This window comes from Asterias rubens, chromosome 8 (genome assembly GCF_902459465.1).
Source record: "Asterias rubens chromosome 8, eAstRub1.3, whole genome shotgun sequence".
NCBI classification, from domain to species: Eukaryota; Metazoa; Echinodermata; class Asteroidea; order Forcipulatida; family Asteriidae; genus Asterias; species Asterias rubens.
Genome location: NC_047069.1, coordinates 2,342,473 through 2,360,345, shown reverse-complemented (window position 1 = coordinate 2,360,345; position 17,873 = coordinate 2,342,473). Strand labels below are relative to the sequence as shown.

At 39.7% G+C, this 17,873-nt stretch overlaps 1 protein-coding gene across 2 annotated transcripts; it reads left to right on the top strand.

Annotated features, from left to right (window-relative positions):
- The first annotated feature begins 5,804 nt into the window (after positions 1 to 5,804).
- On the top strand, positions 5,805 to 15,890 carry LOC117293642 (E3 ubiquitin-protein ligase TRIM71-like). Of its 2 annotated transcripts, none has more exons than XR_004519447.1 (2): positions 5,805 to 5,944; positions 7,485 to 7,572. XR_004519447.1 is itself a non-coding variant. In XM_033776024.1 (2 exons), the coding sequence occupies exon 2, from the start codon at positions 11,862 to 11,864 to the stop codon at positions 13,794 to 13,796; it is 1,935 nt and encodes a 644-aa protein (XP_033631915.1). In that variant the 5' UTR covers positions 5,805 to 5,944; positions 11,837 to 11,861; the 3' UTR covers positions 13,797 to 15,890. The 2 variants fall into 2 exon arrangements, 1 of the variants encoding a protein (XP_033631915.1); XM_033776024.1 differs by lacking the exon at positions 7,485 to 7,572 and adding an exon at positions 11,837 to 15,890.
- The last annotated feature ends 1,983 nt before the right edge of the window (positions 15,891 to 17,873 follow it).

Genomic DNA, 17,873 nt, shown 5'->3' with positions numbered 1-17,873 from the left:
ACCTGAGATAGGTATTACATATCAACAAACACGGCGTACTGCGTATCAACGTGCGTTAAAAAGACATGATTATTGTTGCATTTGTTTGTTTAATTGAGGTTTTTCTTTCTCGAAATCACTGAATAAAATTCTGGAGTTTGTACCATGAGACCTTACCGGTGGCTGAACAATGCCAGTTGTAATGGTTACACAGCCCACCAATATAGGAAATTCTACGAGAGTGTTCACATAATGTCATGTGTTTGTGCACGGAAAGTGTTGTTTACATTGCCCTCATTGTAATGATTTTGCTGCCAATATTTAATGGCCAATATTTAAAAAACACAATCTCCTGAAGAAGCTGCAAATTCCTTTATTTTCACCTTCAAATTATATACTTAGAAGGGGTAGCTGTCAGCTAGAGTCGGACAACTTCGCGGTCTCCCTTGGCACAGCCCGACTTCACGCCGTGCACAACGCAAAATTCACGGCGCGTGAGCTCGCTCAAACCTCGGTAATTAACGTAGTCTAACCATACTCTCAAAAGAAACTTTTGTAGAAGAAAACTGGATTTATCAAACAGCGTTTATTTAAATAAATGTCACAACATTCAACTAAAACAGGGCTTCGTTTTTTAGTAAACGCTGTTAGTTAACGAATACAGCCGATTATGGTCCATCGGTACGAGTCTTCCCATGTCTTGTGTAACTGTGTTTTTCTATACCCCAGGTCTATGATCACATGTAAACAATGTTAGCGCAATCGGTCTATTATTATGAGGTACATCACAGCCAGAGACCGGTCAGAGGAAACTCCAAGTTTCATGTTCAGTTCCATCCAGCTAGGCAAACGTGGTTTTAAGACTACATGTTCTTGCATAAGCAGCCACATAGATTACAAAGAAGGTAGAGCTATGCGTAGTGGTTAATGATTAGCAGCTCTCATGTAACATGTAAATACCGTACTATGAGAAAAATGTAGAGCTATGCGTAGTGGTTTATGATTAGCAGCTCTCATGTAACATGTAAATACCGTACTATGAGAAGAATATAGAGCTATGCGTAGTGGTTAATGATTAGCAGCTCTCATGTAACATGTAAATACCGTACTATGAGAAGAATGTAGAGCTATGCGTAGTGGTTAACGATTAGCAGCTCTCATGTAACATGTAAATACCGTACTATGAGAAGAATGTAGAGCTATGCGTAGTGGTTAATGATTAGCAGCTCTCATGTAACATGTAAATACCGTACTATGAGAAGAATGTAGAGCTATGTGCAGTGGTTAATGATTAGCAGCTCTCATGTAACATGTAAATACCGTACTATGAGAAGAGTGTAGAGCTATGCGTAGTGGTTAATGATTAGCAGCTCTCATGTAACGTGTAAATACCGTACTATGAGAAGAATGTAGAGCTATGCGTAGTGGTTAATGATTAGCAGCTCTCATGTAACATGTAAATACCGTACTATGAGAAGACAACGGCTCCAGTCAGAACCGTAACCAATAATTCTGATAAATCACTTGTAGATTGTTGACAGCAAACCGAAACATTGATACTAGATACTAACAAGGTTGTACGGATCCTAGATCCAAATATTGGCAGAGCGTCAAGTTTGTATCACATTTCTGAAAAGAGTTCTGTGAGAAAAGAGAAAATAATTAATCAAAATTATCTTAATATGGTTGCTATCCGCCAACTATTAACTTACTTTGAATCATTTACATCTTTTAAAATAAAATCATAAGTAATTATTATTATTATAATCACGCCATGTTTAATAATAATAAAACATTCTTTACTTGATAAGTGAATACAGAACAATTGATTTAACTGCTGATATCCGTCTTCGAAATATCGATACTTTGCTAAATGTTTGGATACATAGGCCAGAGCTGTGTATTGAGAGAGTTGCGACATGGAGGGACCAGTTTTCTTTGGTCACGTGGTTGCTGGACGCCATGTTGTCTCCAAGTGCGGCACAACCCAATGGCTGCGCAGACAAGTCTGGCACCCCGTGTTCGCCCATACGTTTCTTAGGAACAAAATGGCTTCTAATCGCAAATTGTCGCAACTCTCCCAGAATACAGTAAATAATGTTGGGTAGAATAATATAACATAATGCTATCTATTATCAGCTATTCTTTTGTAATAAACGGAAAACTTGCATGACTCTGCATGGTAACTCTATTCTAATATCAAGAGCTTGTAAGTTGCTTTTTCTTTGCGCCTTTTTTTTTGACTTACTATTCAATCTAAATCACTCAATCGGTGATGAAGAGAATTTTATTTAAAATCTTTGGTTTGATTTTAAAACAATAATACTGAAATTAATGGCTGTTTACTCTGTTTTGGGAAGTAAATAGAGTATGGTATTTCTCTTTTAATCTAAACGTCAAATCATCAAGCGTAAAATGTTGTTATTTGTAAATCGGTTTTAGGGGTTGAACAAAGAATTGTCAATTCTTTGTTCAACCCCAAAAATCATTTCAAAATTTACCCAGTCAGTTTCCCTTGTGGTTTATATTGATATTTGAAACAAAAAGTCGCATCCCCTTAAGGTGATCCCCTGGCTGCCGCTTCCCAGGTTGTATCGTAAATTGGGTGTGGTCCCTGGCTACACGGCAGTTAACGGTTGTATGGCTTCTGACTGGCACCCCGAACAAAGATATTGACACATTTTAATAGGGACACCGCCAATATAGGGCTAGATAGCTCAGTTGGTAGAGCGCCGGCACGTTAATCCGGAGGTCGTTGGTTCAAATCCCACTCTAGTCAATTCTTTGTTCCACCCCAAACATCATTTCAAAATGTAACCAGTTAGTTTCCCTTGTGGTTTATATTTATATTTGTAGATTGAAAACAATTGTAAGATTCAACGGCAACTGTTTTATTCCCTAAAGCTTTATTCAAATTTGGCTTCAGTTTTTAAGAATAAACCATCAAATTAACTCTCTACGAAAAAAGGTTTATCGTGGTTTTCATTACTAGGGCCAAAATAATCAACATGTTTGTTTTCCTACACACAGTGCGCCGAACCATGTATGAGTTCAATGCATATATCTAGACTATAGGGGCTATGACAAAAGTAATAGGAGAAGGGACTTCACCATATTATTTGTAAAACACAAAGGTTTAATTCGATGAAGTGTCAACAATAATGAAACCATTTCCGGGGAAACCAAAGACACTCACACGCTTAATCCCAAATCTTCATCAAAACGATCAACTGCTTCACTATACGTGACCTCTAATCCCAATAGGTCAGAACCACCCTAAACAAAAACAACAACATTGGTTGGACATCATAACTTCGTAACTCCTCCCACCAGTGTCACGAGACACCACCAGCCCCGCCCACCCCTCGGGACAGCTCGGGATCACTATTTCCATCAAGCTTTGCTATTTCACACTAACTACAAAATAGCCCCAGGACCCACCACCCACTCTCCGGTCTTTTTAAATAAAATCCTGCATCAATAAATGGTTCCTTTTAGCGAACTAACTTTGAGACGTACTTATTGGCGGCAAAAGGATAACTCCGCCCATAGACTTTTTCGCAAATACCATTGCGCAAGCGCAGACTGATGAATGATGGTGCATTGCGCAAGCGCAGACTGATGAATGAGGTGCATTGTGAGATATATATGGATCATATTTGATCACCAGCTAGACCACAATGCACCTAATTCCAAGCTTTACGCGCGCGCCCCAGTATTTGCGAAATGGTCTATTGACCCCTTGTACTGCATGATGACGTCACATGCAGCTACTGTCTTACACGCTAGCCATGTGTGGGGAGTCAAATTGCCCGTAATTTAAATTATGAGTATGATAACATACTTTTTAAGAGCGTGATTCAACTTTAGTATAGTATGCCCACATAGGCCTACTCCTGAATATGAGCTGAAGATGCTTTAGGATGGCCACACAAATTGATAGTCGGATTCTGGACAGCCAAGGCTAACTGCAGATAAAACAACTGTCTCTCTAGTTTTTATACCTTCGAAGTATGGTTTGATCAGCTGTTGGTGACGGTTCTTTCCGGTTGCTACTGTTTCGTTCTATCTCAAACACCCTGGGCCCTCGATCTCTCAGTGAAGTCTTCAGGGTGTCCTCTTTCCCCGGCCCCCGGTTACTTCCAGATTCATCCCATAGACCCAAACTATACATTTCTAGAGAACCCTCGAGTTTGGCTTTCTGACAGTCAGTGCCACACTTGTCCCGAACCCACCAAAATAAAATCTAGTCGGTGATTTGTTGTACATGTATTTTAATGTTCACCTTCATTTGAGAGACGTGAGTCTGATGTTTAGTCAGTGGAACTAAGGGGGGGGGGACAATCCCCAACCAATGTTGATGTCATTCAGGGCCTTTAAGCGGGCCCCGGACCCCGCGCCGCAATGGCTACGCGCTCGCATACTCCATCTAATTTCATCATATTTTTTTTCCTGGTCGTTTGTTCCTTCTTTGTTAAGCATGTTGTAAGCAACAGCAACACGGATCTTCTGTTTTCAAAGAACTGTTCTTTTACAGTTGACATATAACTTGTCAAAACAGGAATAAAATACCGCACGCAACAAACAACTTGTATGCCTATAATCTCAATGGCATGCATGGACGCCACTTTCAGAATATTGGTTTGCCGAGAACATGTAGCGTAAAAAGCAAACCAAACTGAGTTGTGCTTGTATTATCATAAGTCAAGTGGTTTACACTACTTGATTTATTTGCATAACAACAAACACGATATTGGAAGGTTATGTTCAATGCACACAGTTCATGGCGTTATGATGTCGGATGGTACGGTGTTCTATATATACCAAGTGCACAGCAGCAGTAAAAGCACAATTTAAAATGCGGTTTATAACAGAAAAGTAGTTTTTAAAAGATAGATATTGTTTACCATTTCCATCATTTTTCCTGAGCACTTTGTTTTATGTTCACTATAATTATGTTTCTTGTTAGTTTTTTGGAGTAACTTTTCCAGTCTTCCGTTTTTCAATAGAATGTATTAAAAAAAAAATCAAAATATAATTGAACTTTACAACAACTGACTCAAATACTTCCATGTAGTTGTTGTATCATTTGCATTAATTGAGACCAGTCCTTTGTGCTGTACAATCGTACTGCGATCTTAATTGATATTGTATAAAGTATTGTACAAATACGGGATTTGTTTGATCTGCATCTATCCCTTTAGAATGCCCCGCCCCTTCCACTCCCAAGAAATAAATTACCCCCACAAAATCACATCAAGCACTCGGAGTGAAGTTTCTGCTTTGGTGAACATTGAGAAGCTTTTCAATGAGTCTTTATACCAGATCAACAATCTTCAAACTTATTCAACAATAATAGTAAGTGTTTCAAACAAATGTATATGTTCTACCTGAGTGGAATTTGCGGGGAGGGGTGATGAAAGAAAAACGAAAATTGAAAGGTAACTGCCCCAATTAGCGGGATCGGGAAGCTAGAATTTTAATTAGTTGTGTCATGTTCCTTTTGGAACCTGCTGATGAACTCTTAGCCAAATAATCAACCAGTTATATTCAATGTTCAACCAACCAAAGTATCCAATATTTGGGGTCAATATTTCAGACTGCAAACGTCACAATACACGTTCCACAAACACAGTACGGAATGTCATTGAAATGACTAACTCGGCACACACTATCGCAATGGTTGCAACACGCCACCGTAGAATGCAGTGCAACACTATACGTGTGGGGTTTTCCAGTTGTGAGAAATTGATACCATTGCATTGCGCACGGGATGCCGATTAGATCAATACTTGTACTGTATACATTCACATCGGTGTCGAGTTGGCGAAGGGGTGCACTGCTTTTACGTTTTGAACGTTGGTTAACGACCAGAACCCATCACTGTTACCGGCCATTACCACTTACGATTCATCAAAAAAGTTCAAGTGTACGCAGTGAGCATTAGTCACATCTACAGCTTGAGGTAGGACTTTACTTGCACTGAGGGTCTATGTTGTCTTAATGGACATGACCATCTAAGACGTGTAATAACTGACACGTTGGCTATGTGTGTATCCTGGTGTCATGGGTTTTCAGTAACAGGAAAACTGTTCAAAATAAAAAAAACAAATTATTTTTTTAAGTCATCCATCCAACCTTTTTACAATGACATTTGCACTCCATCGTGTGTTGAAATCTTAAAAGCTTTGGTTTTACGTTGCGAGAGATAGTCCGCCATTTACAGTGTTAATGCATACACGACATTGGAGCGGCGTCATATGTTTTCAAAGCTTTCATTGTTGGCATTTTATTAAATAATATAAGCTATTATGGCGTGCATAATTAATCAACAATCTCATTCAATTAATATTAAACAAATTTAATTACATTTTTGTCCTAAGACATATGGCTACTAGATTATAATCCAGAGATATCACAAGGCACGACAGTAAAACACCCCCATCCCCCTTGAAGCACAAACACTTCATTACAATCGGTGTTCCCCTATTTCAGACCAGCATTTTTTTGTTTCAGGAGATAAGAAACGAATCTGTTATGTTTTCTCTTTAATGTAGACATATTATTTGCTTCGTTTGTCAGAATTTATACAGTCTGCAGTTAATAAAAAATACAAAAAATCATTTTCACTTAAAATACTTAAATTTCCCCCCATATTAGCACGCCTTAGAATCCCAAGATGATAATTTTGTTTTGAACTTTCGAGGTTGGATGATGTTTCTTTGACTCATTTGATTGTGGGCATAATAATGCATTAGTGATATGTACAAAAATATAATCATTTTATAAATGTTTGAGCATAACCTACCACAGGAAACTTTATTCTTGGCATGATTAAGCCTGATAAAAATACAGACCGTGAGTAAACAGCAGAGCTTCTGTCACCGGTGGAGCTTGCACAGTCTTGCGGTAAACGGGAATGAAATTTGGAGTTCGAAAACATTTGAGGGTCGATAACATAATATGACCCTACGATGAATGTACATGATTCATTTCTCACAAACCAGTATTTTGTATTGCATTTACACGCTCTTGAAACAAGATCTGACAAGTTGCAGTGAGACAAAAACGAGCGATGTTTTAGAAGTTCATGTATATTTTAGGAAACACTAACATATGACATCCCCTTAAAAGTCTTCATTCATTCATTCATTCTTTTTTGTCACATCAAGTTCCACAAACTTTATACAGCTGTTCCTTGCCCTTTGAACAAACACATCAGCCATTGATGTGAGGAAAACTACATATGTAGCACACACTATCGCAATGGTTGAAATAGGTGCACTTTTAATGCAATATGAACCTTTGTACCATCGACCCATGACGAACACGATGTGTGGTTAGGGTATGTGGGGTTTTCCCAGTTGTGAGAAACTACTACTATAACGCATACCTCATGGCCGTGTGATTTAAGCCCAAACCATGCGGAAGTACAACATTTTGTAGGTTGGCGAAGGAGGTGCACTGTTTTTGTAATGTAAACTTTAACGTTGTTTACCGCACAGAATCCATTACTGTTTCCGACAATCTTCCACTTCCCATTCATCAAAGAGGTTCAAGTGTACGCAGTGAGCATTAGTCACATCTACAGCTTGAGGAAGGACTTACTTGCACTAGGCTATGGTGTCTTAAAACCATTGGACACTTTCGGTAAACAGTGTTGTCCAAAGGCCCACACTTCGTGTATCACAACTTATGTAAAGGATAATGCCCCAGGTGTGCACCATTCGTACACACGAATGGCGCGAACCGGCCGAGGGCATTATGCGACTTAACCAACACCTGTGACGTCATGCTATTGTTAAAATCGCTCCATTATTTTGCACGAATGGCGCGATATTGTTAAAATTGTTACAGGCAAATTGTTTGTATGTGTTACGTAGGGCCAAAGCCTTTTCACCAGTGAACACCACTGGTGGTGCGTGAACATGGTACATGGACGAAGACCAAGGAAATACGCTCGTTCCATAGACAGTGGCGTTATGGATTGGGAGCTAAAGTGGCAGCAGAATTTTTTGTTTTCCTGACTCAAGGTAAATTTAGTGAAGTGATAGAAAGTGACTATGACACGGATGATGTTGTAGCCGACTTGCTCGGTCTACAAAAAAACCAATGGTTAAGATAAAAGAAGTGACCTACCGTACAAGCCTGTAGTTTAAGATATTTCTGACATAACTTAACAAAATTAACAAATTTAAGCTAACTTAATGATCAACAATTTCAGTTAAATTCCTGCTATTTTATAATGATATTGGAAGAAGTATCTCTGCAGATTTAATTTTGAGGGAGTTTACCACTACCATTTTTGTGTATGACAAATTAAGCATTTTGAATTAATTTAAAAAAGTACTGGTTAAAACGAAGTTGATTTATCTGACTTTAAGACCTGCTGAAATGGCTGTTGTAGTTAACTAAAAATTTTTTTACATCACAGCTGAATAATAATTTAACAATGTATCTGTTACCTTGTGGAAAGTTTGTACGATCATTTTGTAATACATGCGTAGCTCTAACCTGTGTTCAAAACAATATGGTCTGTGGCGTCATTGACGTCTTTTACTTTATTCCTTAACTTTATTATGACAGTTTCACCCGTTTGCATAATGGGTGAATAGTTGTACCCATCGCGCCATTCGTGCAAAATAATGGAGCGATTTAACAATAGTATGACGTCACAGTTGTGGGTTAAATATGAAATAACAAACCTGTGAAAATTTGGGCTCAATCAGTCATCGGAGTCGGGAGAATATAACGGGAAAACCCACCCTTATTTCCGCACGTTTGGCCGTGTCATGACATGTGTTTAAAATAAATCCGTAAATCTCGATATCTGGAATTGACATCGAGAATTGATACTGTTTTAATGTTTTCTCAAAAAAGTAAAGCATTTTATGGAATAATTGTTCAATAGAAGTCTTTCACCATTACCTTCTGTAAACCCTGAAAGTAATTTATAAATCTGTGAACTTTTATTTTGTTTTTGTTTCGAAAGTGTCCAACGGCTTTAATGAACATGACCATAATGTACGTTATGTGTGTAACAGTACATGAATCAGTTCACACAAACCAGTGTACATTAAATCTAAACAGTACACGCTTAATTAGTTCCAATGAATCCTGATCTGACAAATTGTTTGAAAGCTATAAGAAACAAGGTTTGGCGATGTTTTCGAAAGTTGTGTTTTTTAGGATCAACACAGGTAATATCCTATAGAAGGCCTCTTAAGGCCCGGTCACACAGGCCTCGATAACGAGAACGAACACGAGACAGTCTCTACCCGCAACCCATGCGTTAATAAGCTTATTTGCCGGGTTTTATCTGCGGGGGTTTGTGTGGTTTTTCATACTAATTGGGGACTGTTGCTGACATTCATAACGGGAAAATTTGCCGTGTTTTTGTGACTTGTTTTCTTTCTTTTTGAAGCAATTTTTTACGTACATTTTTTTTTTCTTTTTGAAATTTGAGTTGCACCGATTTGTTCATACATAACGACATTATATGCTCTTCGTTTCAATTTACTGGTACATTATTTTGGTAAAGACTTTTCAGAAAAGGCCGAACATGAGCGAATTCCAGAAGCCCTTTTGACTAATTATATACTCAGAGGTCACGCACGAAAAACGATGAATAATTTGCAGGTAAAAAGAAACGAAATTTAGTGACCTGCGGGTAGACTGGAGAGTGTTAAGAGTCAGTTCAGGTAAATAATTGACATAGTTGCTCACGGTCAAAAAATTAATTTTTTTTATACTTTGTGGGTGGAAGGGCCTTGGGGTGCAAGTAAACAAAATTGCATTTACAATTCTCTATATAGCCCGTTGCCATGGTTACGGCTCATTGTGTTTTTTGGCCATTTTAGGCCGATTTGGGGGTCTGAAAAACTGGTTTTTAGCTCATATTTACAACTCCACCCCACCAAAATGCAAAATTATTTCAAAAAACCTTTTATATCACTACAAAGTATCATCCTTGGCCTTCCTTGAGAAAAAAAATTATTGCTTTAAATATCACCCTTGTGCTATTTTTGCATCATGCATTACAGTATGTTTTTAGAACTTGCAAAATCGACATTTTTACCCTATTTTTGGACCCCAAAATGTCAACTTGCCAGGGGTCTCAGAAAGTTTTCCTTTCGGCTGTGATTAGGGCCAACATTGGTCTTTCCATATCTGGTGTCAAAAACGTGGGCAATTGTATCCTGTTGTGACAGTAATGCCTCAAAACGTTTTTCCAAAAAACGTGAAAAATGCCTTTTTAAGGGTCTTTTCACATAATATCGACATACGTGTCCATGGTAATATTTTTCTTATACTTTGTGGATGGTAGGGACTTGGGGTCTAAATAAACAGCATTTACATTTCAAATCATAATATAACACGTTGCCATGGTAACAGTTAATTTGTGTTTAGGCCACTTTAGGCCGATTTTGGGGTCTGAAAAACTTTTTTTTAAGTTAATATTTACAACTCCACCCCACCAAAAAACAAAAATATTTCATAAAACCTTTTACATCACTACAAAGTATCATCCTTAGCTTTACTTGAGACAAAAAAATATTGCTATTAATTTTACCCTTGTGCTATTTTTAGAACGTGCATTAGAATATGTTTTTTTGAACTTGCAAAATCAACATTTTTACCATATTTTTTGCCCTCAAAACGAAATATGTTCAAGCTGGCTGACATATAGTAGCGGCAAAAGACAAAGACGGAAGGTGATCGCGAACGTGAAAATCGCCAAACGTTGGCGGCAAAGCTACGGCAAAAGGGGGAAACTCGGCGGAGCCCGGCAACAAGAAACGAGGTTAGACGGCTGGCGGCGGATTGGTGGGCGTTAAGGAACGGCGGCTGGCGGTTGGTTGCCGGTGACGATGACGTGACTCAAAGTCTTTAGACGTGTGTGTATGGGTCGTATAAATAGTCAATTTTGACGCGACTGATTTTTGCGGCCGTCTTCGGTAAAATCAAAATTGTAAATCGCAGCTTAACGTAGCTTGCCGTACCCCCTTATATATTACAGTGTGAGCCAGCCATTATGTACGTTCTCGGTGGCATTACTTTCTCAAAGGGTTTGCCCCTCGGAGTGCCCTAAAATAATTCTGCCGAAACAACGTGCAAATAAAACCATTGCTCCCCCGGTCATGGCCTTGGTGCATCTTCAAAACATTTACATAGACTTGTCCACTGGAGTACCCTTTGCAAAATGAAAATGGCCTTGCTAAACATTGTGATTGCCGGCTGGGCGTTAGTGTTATTCTTGGTTTAAAGTATAAAAGAGAACAATTAAGAACCTTGTTGTTAATATTCTACTCATGTCCACCATACAAATACCACGATAAGTCATGTTAGTCCATTGTTCAAAAATCCTGGTCGTGGTCACTTGTTTTCGAGTATACGAACTAACCTGTCTGACGTCACACTTCGAGAACACTGATCTCTATTATACTGATCAGTGTTCGATGCTCGTGCATAACCCCATTAACAAGCCTGACCGGATGTTGCCTTATGCACCTTTAACCTCGCATTCATTTCACAGGGAGATTCACAGTCAACGCACACGTACATATACACATTACATAATGAATAAAACAACGGCGTACATACACTATGCACACTCTGCATGCAGACGATTGGAAGTGTAAGCTGACATCACTTCGGACCAATCATAACACATTCATATCCAATGCTATCATGACATTGTAATCAATGGGTTTATAAAACCAATGCCTGTCTTTATCCTAGGAGGCCAGTATACTTTTACGAATCAGTTATTGTGCTGCCACCTAGCGTCTAAAAGTCTCCATTACTGTTCACTCCCTGATTGTAAAACGAACACGTCCTTGTTTTATTTCATCAGGTAACAGGAGCCAATTCTCATCAAAATGGCTGAAGCTGCTTTACACACTGAGACCACTTGCAAGATTAGACATGTACACATCGAATGCCCAATCTGCCTGAGTCGGTTCACCGATCCGAAAATCCTGGACTGTCTTCACAGCTTCTGCTTAAAATGTCTTCAGGAACTTATAGACAAACAGAACCCGAAGACGGATATTATTATTTGCCCAATGTGTAAAAAGGAAACATCAATCCCAGATGGGGGATTGTCGGGTCTTCTTAGCTGCTTTTTCTTGAGCTCGCTTATTGATGACGTCATTAATCTTGAAGGTCAGAAGGAGGACATTAACCCTCCTGTCTTGGCTTGCGAAGGATGCGACGAAGGTCTTGAAGCCGTCTCACGGTGTGTCGACTGTGATGCAAACTATTGCAAGACATGTCTGGAAAACCACGCAAGGCTAAAAGCTATCAGTCATCATCAAATCGTTAATGCTGTCGGTTCGTCACATGTGCGACCCAAAGACAAGGACAAAACTGAAACACAAACGTGCCGGAAACACACTGACCAGGAACTGTGTTTCTATTGCGACACGTGTGAATTACTTGTGTGTCTCAAATGTGCGGTGTTCGATCACCGAGCGTCCAACCACAATCTCTCTGAAATCAATGATTCCATTCGATCTTATCGTCTAGCTGTTGATGAAGCCTTGCAGAAGTTTGATGAATGTCGCAAGCAATTCCAAAAAGTGGACGACTCTATCAAACACTCACAGCGTAGATTACAGCTCATGGTCGACCAGGCTCTTCGAGATATTGTGGCTAAGGAGGAAGAGGAAATCACTAAGATAAGAAATGCATCTCGCCACTTTCAAGAAAGAGTCACACAAATCGGTCAAGAAAGAGGTAAGGGATTTGAGAGCATACAGAGCAGCAATCACGATAAGATTAGCCGTGCAGAGCAGATCGTAGCTTCAGTCAATGACTTGATGCAACATGCTGATAACTTTGAGCTGCTGGACCTCAAGCCAAAAGTTATGCACAACTTAGACTTCCACAAAGAGCTTCAGTTTCAAACAGTGCAGCATAGCAAGTCATTCATCGGGTTCAAAGGTCATAATATCGTCACTGATGCAGATCTCGGTGAAATACTAGAGGAGGAGAAGTGGGAGGTGAAGACAGAGTTTGGTAAAGAAGGGGAAGGTGAGGGGGAGTTCAAGTTTGCAAGGGACCTTGCTTGTTTTAGCAATGGTGACATTGTCGTTATTGATTCAACACGGTGTCTATTATCCACATTTACATCAAAGGGTAGTTACAAATCTACAGGTGGTCAAAGTGGAACAGAGGACGGTAAACTAATACAACCTTTTGGTTTTACCGTGACCTCTGATGACCTGCTCCTGGTTACTGACGGACAGGATGTAAAGGTTTATGATAGAGAACTGAGATACATTCGTCAGTTCCGACCCACACAGAATCAAGTCGAGGGGCAGGCAAAGAGTCTACTTCGTGGTATTTCTGTGGACAATAAAGATCGGATTGCAGTGGCTGACTGTAAGAGAAAGGTCATATCTCTGCATAATATGGATGGATCCATCATTTCCACAATACATCATGATGATATAAGTAGCGACTGCTTTCTATCTATAAGCAGCAAGGAGCGTCTGGTATTCACACACTTCGGCAAGATGAATCTAGTTTGTGTGGATTTCATTGGAAACGAGGTGTTCAATATCAGCACCTCCATTGACGGCAAACCTGTCACACCTTATGGTGTGTTCTGCGACGATGCTGGAGACATCTATGTGTCTGTTTATTGCGGTGGCTGGGGAATCAATGAGATACATCATTACGATGCATCAGGTGAGCACATCGGCTGTGTAGCTCGTGGCTTGTACGCACCTCTAGACATGACGTTTACTCCTACCGGTGACCTCATCGTGGCTGATCGTCACTCGGTGAAGGTCTTGCATCGTCTGTGAAAGTCGATGACGTCATGGTCGAAAATGATACAATAATCTCAAATGTGGATGACAATTGGAAATTAACAACATCCAATAATAATAGTGACTAACCAAAACCAAGGCATTCTCATCAAGAATATTAAAAGATAATCATCCTCGGCTCAAGTATGAATCACTGAACAATGCCACAATTTTGTTATGCGCTTGTGTACATTTTATGGAATGGGCGCAATATAAATGAATAAATTATTATTTATTTAATTAATATGAATAATCTGTCATTCCAACAAATCCACGGTGAACTATTATTCTAAACGTACCAATAACTTTATTATAAAATGTTTCGCTTTACTTTGAGTCACTTATGATTTTATCTCTGCTGGGCTGGTTTACCAAACTTAAAGGTGGTATGATGTAAAATCATAACAATAGACCGATTGCACTACAGACGTCACGTGACCTGAGATAGGTATTACATTTCAACAAACACGGCGTACCGCGTATTAGCGCGCGTTAAAAAAAGACATGAGTATTGTTGCATTTGTTTGTTCAATCGAGGCTTTTCTTTCTCTAAATCACTGAAGAATATTCTGGAGTTTGTATTGAGACTCTACCGGTGGCTGAACAATGCCAGTTGTAATGGTTACACAGCCCACCAATATAGGAAATTCTACGAGAGTGTTCACACGATGTTATGTGTTTTTACACGGAAAGTGTATTTTTACATTGCCCTCATTGTAATGATTTTGCTGCCAATATTTTCAAAAAACTCTCCTGAACAAGCTGCAAATTCCGAAATGTTCACTTTCAAATTATTTGATTAGAAGGGGTAGCTGTCAGCTAGAGTCGGACAACTTCCCGGTCTCCCTTGACACAGCCCGACTTCACGCCGTGCACAACGCAAAATCCACGGCTCATGAGCTCGCTCAAACCACAGTAAATTAACGTAGTCTAACCGTACTCTAAACCTCTTGTATATTGTAGTAGAAAACTTGGTCTATCAAACAGCATTTATTTAAATAATGTCACAACATTCAACTAAAAAGGGCTTCGTATTTAAGTGAACGTGAACGTCAAAAATTGTATTGTTGAGGTCACCACTTTGGGCATATTGGCGAGGTTTAGCTGCAAGCTGCACAGTACGCGGGCAAATACGTGAACGTGAATGTCAACAAATTGTGTTGTTTCGGGGTAACCTCGCCACTTTGGGCTTTAATATTTCATGCTCACGTATGACGTCTGTGCGCACGTTTGTACCTGACGTGAAAAGTGGTAACTGCACGTATGCTAAAACTTGAGGTTAACGACACAATTGTTTGACGTTCACGTTCACGTTGCTCGCGGAACGTGAAGCTAAACCTCCCTAATAGGTCTGAATCACATGTAGATTGTTGACAGCAAACTGTAGCATTGATACGAGGTACTAACAAGGTTGTAGGGATCCCAGATCCGAATGATGGCCGTTGGTGTCAAGTTGGCATCGAATTTTTGAAAAGTGAACTGTGGAAAAAGAGATAATCAAAATTTTCTTAAAAAGATTGCTATTCGCCAACCATTAGCTTTTTTGGAATAAACGTACTATAGTGCTCTTCTACCCCCTTTATGGTTCACAGCGGATGGCCTCAGCATAAAACAAACTTGCCGTGTGTTAAATCAAAAGAAAAATCTGTAGGTGATAAGTTTACATTTTAGAATTGAAGTAACTGCTGATCCAAGTTTTCGAAATGTCGATATAATTTTGCATAAGGTACCGTTTGACTTCAGACATGCCGTGGGAAACAAGAGAAATGCTAGACCACCACCTACAGACGGAACAATAAATTAGTCTAGATAGAATAAGGCTATCTATAATATATAATATCAGCTATAATTTGTAATAAGCGGACTTTTGTAAAAGGCTTTTGTAAAATCTGGTAACTCTATAAAGCTTGTAAAATATTTTGTTTGCGCTACTATAAGTTTTGGACTAGTTATATATTACATGAACTAACGAATTTTCAAAGGAATTCAAATGAGTTTCGTTTCAACTCTATATTGGGTGTTTGGTATAGATAGTGTCGGCCTTTGTTACAAAATGATTTTGTTTGATTTTAAATAAAAACGGTATAAATACCCGCCTATTCTGTTTTGGTTAGTTTGGTAGACATAAGTATTTTCGTTGTTATACAAAAAAGAGAAAAATTCTCAAAATAATCTTAATGGTTGCTACCCGAAAACTCTTAACGTATTTTGTGTAATCTTTCACAGTTTTTTTCAACTAAATAACAACAATACTTGCATACGTGCATGTTCAATAAGTGACAATTTTGCTTAACACAATGGAAGATATTAACCATTCATAAATACCTAAGACAGTTTATCCATTCTGATTGGTCGAGGGGGCATCACGGATGATATTATTAACACCAGTAAAAAGTGTTTAAACATGGGCGTGACACGCGAGCTAGTCTTGGTGCAAGACGTTTCTCGTTTTCCTTTCACGCACAGCGCGGCCAACTCACTAACAGCGCCCGCACCGACTCACCTGACTTAGTCCGCCCTCAGTAATTATCAGCATCCAGACTGCAACCGGTTTATTAACTGTGTCTACATGTAGCCCTGGTATTGCTTCGTTCAATCTGGACCCCACAACTGACTCTTTTTTAAAAAGAGAATAATAGAACAAGATGTTTGTTGGTACTCGATAAGGTACATGAATGTGCGAAAGGACGCTATCAGACGAAAACAATTCACTAAAAAGCCCGCTCATACTTCATGCAAATGCGAAGCGAATTTTGACGTCACAGCTCCCCACTCGATGCGAATATTTCGCGAGAGTTGAGCACATTCCAACCCTTGCAAAAAAACCTTGCAAATTATTGGCTACAAATTAATTTGCGACTTCACAATTTGCTTCGCATCCCCAGGATGCGACTTCACAATTTGCTTCGCATCCGCAGGAAGTATGAACCGGGCTTTTGAGATGGGAAAGAAGACAAATAGTCTTTGCCCGACTGAATTTCCTGCCATACCGGCACGATTTTACAGGTTTGAATCCCGTTCTAGAAGTTGAGTTTTCTTTTCTCCGAAAATCGAATTAAAATTTACTTCTAGTCGGTGTCCCTTGAGCATTGTCCATTGTTCATTTGTTCCACTTTAATGCTTCTGCTACATTAGTAATAGTTCACCCGTTTATCTAGTAATGAATTATTATTAGCCTTCAAGAAAGACTCTGTTAGGGTCGAAACGTCAGGCCACTAACTATTTTTTCATTGTTTTATAGTACCATAATCCTTTTGGTGTAATCCCCTTTTTTCACCATTATGTCTATTCGGTTGGTTTGAAATGTGCAACAGCTAATTATATTTTCCCGAAGATTTACTTCCTGAACGTCGGATTGCTTCATGTTCTCATTTTTCCTGTAGAACAGAAACCGAATGGACTTCACTTCCCGCTACAAACCTACAACAGCACCAATTATACAGGCTGTCACTAACGAGTATGACTATCGGGGGGGGGGGGGGGGGTTGAGTTGCGGAGTTTGAGTTGGCAAGCCTTCTCATGAGAGTATAGGCCAATCCTGGCAGATGTTTGACGGCCACAATATCTGCGTTGGAGAGATGCTTCCTCGGGATGGACCGCTCTCGTGACGCCGCATCCTCCTTATCTCTGCAGCTTCTGCCTTGGCATCCTCAGCTGACGCTGCCCCACTCTTGATTAGTGAACGCCATTAGGGCCTCTTCTTGGCCATGTCTTCCCAGGTGATGTTTGGAATGCCAGCTGCTTGGAGATGACGTTTCAGACAGTACTTGAAACAAAGTTGAGGGCGGCTTATGATGACGAACCCCCTCCGCCTGCCCAGTTCTCCGTACATCTCCTCACCTCAGACTGATCCCGAAGGCCTGCGCTATGTGTTTAAAGTGCAGCATACGTTAAGATGTAGCGACACTCTTTAGGACACTCTGGGTTCGAGTGGTCTGTATCCAACGGAGAGCCTGGGCTCGACAGCTGGAGGACACAAGAACTGCCCCGCATGCAGTGTTCAGAAGACGGAAAACCCCTTCCACTAAGGTAGTTCCAACCATGCCATTGACCAACGTACTTAGTAGTTCATCT

What these genes read in the sequence shown, in the direction of transcription:
- LOC117293642 (XM_033776024.1), top strand. Translation starts at nt 11,862, where the DNA reads ATGGCTGAAGCTGCTTTACACACTGAGACCACTTGCAAGATTAGACAT.